The sequence below is a fragment of the Micromys minutus genome (genome assembly GCF_963924665.1).
Source record: "Micromys minutus genome assembly, chromosome: 32".
NCBI classification, from domain to species: domain Eukaryota; kingdom Metazoa; phylum Chordata; class Mammalia; order Rodentia; family Muridae; genus Micromys; species Micromys minutus.
Window position 1 is genome coordinate 19980027 of NC_137967.1, and position 6819 is coordinate 19986845.

Consider the following 6819-nt stretch of genomic DNA (forward strand, 5'->3'; position numbering starts at 1 on the left):
TGCAAACAAGGAGTTTAGTATAAATAAGAGGTCTAGAGGGACAAGGAGGGCCCTGGGGGCTTCCATAATTTAACACTTTCAAAAGCACAGACCATAGCGAGGGGTGGGGTTCGGGCTGGAGGGAGGATGCCCCCTGCCCTGCCTCTCACCCAGGGGTGCTGTGGAGCTGGGCTGTTTTGGACTAAGTCTCTCCCAGGAGTGCAGTCACATGCTGGGGCAGGGATGTGGTTAACACTGATGTTTCGGAGAACGGGTCATTGTACTTGGCAGTGGGTACAGGACAGAACCAAGGCCACACAAGCCACTATATCCCCATGGCTAGGCCAACCTAGGGGACCCCCAGGATTTGTGCAGGGTGGGGGCTTGGAGCAGTCCTTCCATCATGATTAGTCTTGTTAATACAGTGATCCTTGAGGTCAGCAGGGAGGGTTATGGCTAGGAGGCCGGGGACATGGGACATCCACGTTTCACACCACAGTGCCACTGGGGGAGCTGCCTGGTTGGGAGGAGATGCCCTGGGGAGGACAAGAGGGAGAAAGATGGAAAAGATGGATTAGATAACCCGGGCTTCTGTCAGCACTTGGAGAAGAAGCCACCCCCAGGCCTTAGAGCTGCTGCCCCAGCTAGGATCTGGCCCCTAGGCCTAAGCTGCTGTCCTAGCTAGGAACAAACAGCTCGGCAGCCTTCGTTTGTACAGTAAGCAATAATGGCCCCAGGTGACCTGGACAGACGGGGGAACAGAGGAGAAGAAAGAGAAACTGGGGTCCACTTGCAGCTTGGGGGTTGTCCTACCTCTACCACTGACTTGCTGGGTGACCTGGGCCAACTTGTTTCCCCTGCCTGGGCCTCGGTCTCCTCCTCTGTGAACTAGGGAGATAGAGGGGTGTCTGTGAGAACGCATTCAACACCCCCAGCCCTACTGTCCTGGTAGTTGCTCTGCATTCTAAGTCTTCTGGACTCTAACCTTCCAAAGCAAGAGTCTAAAGGGCCGAGGGCTGAGTGGGGTCCTAGACACTGAGACCACATGGACAGACAGCCCAGCATAACAGCCGACTAAGAGCACAACCAGCACACAGCCCATCAGCGAGACAGTGACCAGGACCACACAGCAGCTACAAGTGCAGGCTTGGACCCTGGCCAATTCCCACCCAGGCCTTCAGCAGCTCAGAAACAGTGTCTAAGAGGCAAGCCAGAAGCGGGCTGGGCCCTCAGCTCAATCACACCCCTAGACCATCAGCCTAAAAAGTTTCACCATTTAAAATACAGATTTCCCATAAAAACCGGTTCTGCCTTGAGTGTTACGTACTAAGGGTGAGCCACATGGCCATCAGAGGCCCTACAGATGGTCCCCACATTCCGTCTCTTATACCTGACCTTTCTGCTAACCAATACCTGGCATCTGGGAGGCCCATCATCCAGAAAGGCAGGGACAGACCCGTGCCCCTCAGCGCGGGCAGGCGGGGGGACTCACCGCCTTGCCTGGCCGGGCCCAGGTGCAGATGAGGCCCTCTTGGCAGGCAGTGATGATACAGTCCTCCAGGAACAGCAGCACAGTCAGGCGTTCCTGGGCGATCTTCTTGCACACGAGAGGCTCCAGCAGCGGGACCTCATGGATTCGAGGGCACAGCGCCGTGCCCAGCACCTTGGCTGGGTCCAAGCGGCTGCGGGGGGCGGGGCCGCTGAGCTTGTCATTGCTGCTACTGCCCCCGCTGCCCCCACGGCTGATGTTCCCCAGGCTGTGGTAGCGCTTGTGTTCCTTCTCGGCCCCCCGGTCCCGCCGCTCCTGCAGGGTCAGTGTGGCAAAGCGGCCAATGCTGAATGGTATGCCAGGCTCCATCGCGACACTAGGCCCACCAGCCTTGCCACCACCCGCTGGGTGCGGGAGGCTGTTGGAACGTGACAAGGAGCGTGGCAGGGGCCCTGCACCTGTCTCTCCGGCCCGAGAACTACCAGAAGCTGGTGGGGTGGCACCAGGTGTGCCTGGAAGGGTGCGGGTGCGGGCCAGGGACGGGTGAGGGGCGAGCACATCTTCTGTAAGGTCCCACAGGCAGAACTGTGTGTCCTGGCCAGCCGAGCCAAAGCGGTACGTGATGGAGCCAGCCTTGGGCAGTGGGGACACTGGAGCTCCTGTGTCTGAGCTGGTGGCCTCGGGCTCCTCCTCTTCACCACTGGCTGATGCAGCCTCTTCTGCGCGTGTGGTGTACGGATCAAAGGCCACAGCATTGACCCAGGACTTGTGGCCATGGCCTCGAGCCACAACACGACCTTCTGTGAAGGACCACACAGTGACCAGGTCATCTTCCCCTCCTGTCACCACATAGCGGCCATCAGGGCTCCAGCACACACACAGCAGACCCCCAAAGTAGCTCTTCATGAGCCCACGCAGAAGCATGCTGTCGAAGTGGAAGACACGCAGACAGCCGTCCTGGCTGACGCAGGCGAGGTGTCGGCCATCGGGTGAGAATGCAAACTCGTTGAGGGGCCCCTCACCCACTGCCCACTTGGCTAGTGGATTGCGGGGTGCCTTGCTTTTGGCTGCATAGACAGCAAAGCCCTCACCCTGTTTCAGCAGACTATACTGGGGTGGGGTGGAGGTGCAGGGGTGACTGACATTGTAGAGGTACAGGTGGCCACTGGCGTGAGAAGCAAGGAACAGACTCTCTGACTCAGGCAACCACTTCAAGTATGTCACCTTGGTCTTGTCAATCAGTCGCTGCAAAAGGAACGACAGGGTGGGGTTGGGAAGTAGTGAGTACTCCTGATGGCCACATCTTATCCTGGACCCCAGCTCTCCCACTGAATCCTGAGGACAGTCACTGACGGAGGTACAGGGACACCGGGAAGAAGGGCTGCCAGTGAAGAGCTCAATGGAGTCTCCGTGCTCCTCCACCCATTTAACTGTGGCTCTGCCTTCACTGTCAGCCAAAAGAACTTCAACTCCAGAACACCGCTATCCCGAGAAAGGGTCCCCGTCACTAGCCTGGCCCCCAGCAGCTGGAACAGCATCCAAAGGACATGCCTAAGCAATGTCCCTGCACAAACCGATGGCAACTTCAGCCTTTCACCTGCACATGTCAAAACTGGCCAAGCATCTCTCCTCTACCCACAGGGAAGTCTAATCTTCCAACAAAAGCCATGGGCTTCCAGAGCAAAGTGCGCCCACAACCCAGTGTCTCAACTCTACTATCAGCACCCACAATGCCTCACTGCTGGCCTCAGACACACACACCCTCTGTGGTCAGAGAGTCGGAATTCGAGTCAGCCCCACCACTCCTCGGACTCCTGCCGTAGGAGCCCTTCTGCAGCTTTCCAGGGCAACCTGAGCCAGCGCCTCCTGCACCCTCTCAGAGCACATCTGTCTTCTCTCTCAGCTGCTACTCTGGCAACACAGCCCAGTGGCTGTCCTATTTGGGGGAGTTTATCTAAGCTGTTCCTTCTACTCTGTAACCCAGGACTTTGATCTTTTGATCCTCCTGCCTCAGCCTCCCAAACAGCTGCGATAACAGACCAGTGTAAGAGGCTCAGCCCCTTCCCTCTACTCGACTGTCCTTCCCTGGAGGTTTCTTTGTCTCCTTCCTGCCCAGGACACAGGAGGGACCACTGTGCTGTGAACGGCTTCGTGAGCTTCTACTCCACTCACTGCTCTGATTCTTCACTCCCTTCAGCCACCTGCTTATTTTGAGAACATCTGTGGTCACCTCCCCTGGACCAGAGACAGTGCGAGCACAGGGTCCTCCCTGCTGTTTGCTGGGGTCTCCTGGCGTTAGCCCAAACAAGCAGTTCCCGTGAATGAGTTTAGTAGTCCTGTGGGAGGAGGACACAGTTCTACTTTGTAGAAGAAAACTAAGGCTCAGAGAACACATCACTTTCCCAAAACCACACAGTAAGTCAATGATATGGGAGGAACTAGAATCCAAAGCCCAAAGAGCCCAGTATTTGAAGCTAGCAAGAATATCAATACATCCCAAGTGGCTATGAGCCTCAGTCTTCTAATCTGTGGGATGGGCACCATATTTTCTTATCCATCAGTGGATGAGAACCCAAGCAGTAAAGCATTCTTTCAGCATAGGGCTGGCCCAGCAGGAAACTGGGAGACAGTACTCACAACAGCGTCAGTGGCTGTCACAGCTGTCAGTCAGTCCCTCCCCTCCCCTCATCCTGCCCTCTCAAGCCTATTCTGTTTCCAGGCAGCTTAGTGCACAGTGAGTAGACAAATGAGAAAGAAACAGTTCGTGTCCCCAGTCACCTCTTCATTGAACAGCTTGCTGGTGTCTTTCTTGATGAGGTCCAGATACTGCACTTGGCCGGCAGAGAAGCCCACCAGCAGGGAGATGGTCTCCGTGGCGGCTGTGAACTGGTTGAAATCGTGGCAGGTGGGCTGGGTCCCCTTGTAGATCCGCTTGTCAATGGGCTTGTTGACATCAATGGACTTGAACCATGGGAGAAGATGAGTTAACGGGTTAGAGCAGAGAAAGGAAGAGGGAACTAGGTGAGGTCAGGGAAAACCACCAAGAGGAAGCACGGTTAACCTCGAGGGAAGTGGGGATGTGGGTGGGGAGAAGCAGGCAACCACAGGCCAGGAGGGGATTCAAACCCGGAAGGACACACACACATGCTCACGATCACACACCACCCAGTAAAGACCACAGAGCCTTTCCAGTTATAATTTAGGGACACTTGCCCACAGCACCAGGGATCAGAGTCCCCCTGGGTCTGGAGCTGACTCTCCACCAGTCTTCCCAGCCACCATCACAGTAGCAACTCCAGTAGAACAATATTCTAAGACCTCCAAGACCCAGACACTCAAAAACCCCAACATCTCAGGACTTCTTTCACCTTTTTCTATGCGTACATGTAGTGGATACCTGTGTGGTTGTGTGCATTTTGTGTGGATGTAGAGGTCAGAAGTCAACATTGAGCATCTTTCTCTGTGGCTTTGCATCTTACATTTGACACAGGGTCTCTCTGAACCTGGAGCTCACCAATTCGGATAGACTAGACTTCCTTCTGTGTGCTCCCCGGATTGGGGTTACTGGCTCACACAGCGGCAGCCTTTTACATGGGTTACTGGGACCCAAACTCAGGTCCTCATTCTTTCAAGACACACATTTTGTTCAGTCTGGAGTTCCTAAACTGCAGGACGTCTGTTGTGGTTCAGATAGCCCATCGGTCATTTCAGCCCCTCATATTTTGGGTACAAGATCACTACTGGATCCTCAGGATTCCCATCTTTCTGTCTCCCCCACTCCCTTACTTCGCCCCTCCCCCTTCTAGGATTGATTTACAGATGTGTCTGTCACACCTGGAGATGTCCCCTGCCAGGAACCCCATCAATTCAGAACGCCCATCAGTTTTTCCAAACCCCTTCATTTCTTCCAAAGCCATTAGACACCATATTCTTTAGGAGCTCATTTACCTGTTGCTTTGCTCGTCAACCCCTAAGCTACACCGCCATCCCTCCCTGCCTTCTGTCTGTAAGACTCCCATCATCTACAAATCCCATCACGCCTAGCTATGGCAAGTCTTAAAAGACTCCCTCCAACACGCCCAGAATGCAGTATGTATTTCTCCGTTCTCCATCTTCCCCGGGCCTGCGTCCTCTTAGGATTCCCCACTGCCTTCAGAACGCCTGTCACTTCGGAATCCGTAGCCCCCTCCCCCATTTCCTCCCAGAAGCTCCACCATATCCTGAACTCACCACCCCCAAGAACCCCTACGCAAAGATCGCCCTGCAGCCTCTCAGGACTCCATTAGCTCCAGGGTCCAGGCTCCCCTGGGATGCCCAACCTTGGGGCCTTCTGTCACTCTGGGACCCCAATGCTCTCGGCACCCGAGACCCCACAAAGTGGAGCACTCACCCGTTGGCTCCCGCGGCGGCAGCAACCGGGGTAGAAGTAAAGCTCACGGCCCAGGTTGAAGCAGACACGGTCTCCTCCAGCGCCCAGTCCCGAGGGCGTGGAGGGCGGCTCCCCAGCGCCATCGGGGTCGCCTAGGCGCACCAGGCTGAGGCGGACGGCGGGCAGCGCGGGACCCGGCCCAGGGCCGGCGGGCGGCGGGGACGACGCGGGACCCCCGGCGCCAGGCCCGGAGGCTGCGGCGGGCCCGGGCGGGGGCTGAGTGGCCTGAGGCGGCGCCGGGGTCTGAGCGGAGGTCGGGACCGACCTGCGCGTTGCGTCGCCGGGAAGCAGCTTGTAGAAGCCCTCGCGGGTGCGAAACTGAGACTTGATCTCCGCGCAGTCGCCCATGGCGGCGCTGGGGCCCGGGCCGCCCTCCGCGCCGCCCGCCGCCATCTTGGCCGCCCCCCGGGCCGCGCCGCAGCCAGACCGCCCACCGCCCGGCCCCCCCAGCCGGAAATTGCGGGCCTGCTACCGGAAAAGGTAGGGTCGTCGTCCGGGTGACGTCTCTACGATTGGCACCGAGAGCCGGAGGCGGGAGGAACCGGGACAGTTGCTGAGGTAACGGTTCTGGGACTGTGGGCGGGGACAAGATGTGGGTGTGGTCGATGCGACAGATGCTCGCGTGTGGTTGGCTACGGGGCGTCACCGTTGGGAACGCCCCTAGACCCTAACAACACCGCCCTGGGAACCGTTTGCCCAGCAACGGAGAAACCTCCAAGTCTATTCAGAATCCTCGTGTTGTTTCAGCTGACTCCAGGCCATGCCTGTATTTTTTTTTTTTTTAATTAAAAAAATATTGCATTTATTTTTGCGTGTATCTGAGCGAGGACGAACATGTAGAGGTCAGAGAGAGCCAAAGGGTGGATCTCAGGTCCTCATGCTTGGCCCCAAGTGCCATTACCCGCCGATCCATCTCACTGAC

The 6819-nt window shown here is 56.9% G+C and overlaps 1 protein-coding gene across 2 annotated transcripts; it reads right to left on the reverse strand.

Annotated features, from left to right (window-relative positions):
- Nucleotides 1–336: 336 nt before the first annotated feature.
- On the reverse strand, nucleotides 337–6337 carry DMWD (DM1 locus, WD repeat containing). 2 transcript variants are annotated; one of them, XM_080908160.1, is made up of 5 exons: nucleotides 5859–6337; nucleotides 4247–4429; nucleotides 1472–2713; nucleotides 793–867; nucleotides 337–515 (listed from the first exon to the last, which is right to left on the reverse strand). In XM_080908160.1, the coding sequence occupies exons 1-5, from the start codon at nucleotides 6288–6290 to the stop codon at nucleotides 468–470; spliced, it is 1980 nt and encodes a 659-aa protein (XP_080764286.1). In that variant the 5' UTR covers nucleotides 6291–6337; the 3' UTR covers nucleotides 337–467. The 2 variants fall into 2 exon arrangements, with proteins under 2 accessions (XP_080764286.1, XP_080764287.1); XM_080908161.1 differs by lacking the exon at nucleotides 793–867.
- Nucleotides 6338–6819: the final 482 nt, after the last annotated feature.

Bases quoted from the DNA above. Each gene is read 5' to 3' on its own strand.
- DMWD (XM_080908160.1), bottom strand. From the start codon at position 6,290: ATGGCGGCGGGCGGCGCGGAGGGCGGCCCGGGCCCCAGCGCCGCCATG. The intron at 868-1,471 runs GTGAGTCCCCCC...CTATCTCCCTAG, and splicing joins GGGCCCGGCCAGGCAAGGCG to TTCACAGAGGAGGAGACCGA. The intron at 516-792 runs GTAGGACAACCC...TGTCCTCCCCAG, and splicing joins CCAGCAAGTCAGTGGTAGAG to GGCATCTCCTCCCAACCAGG.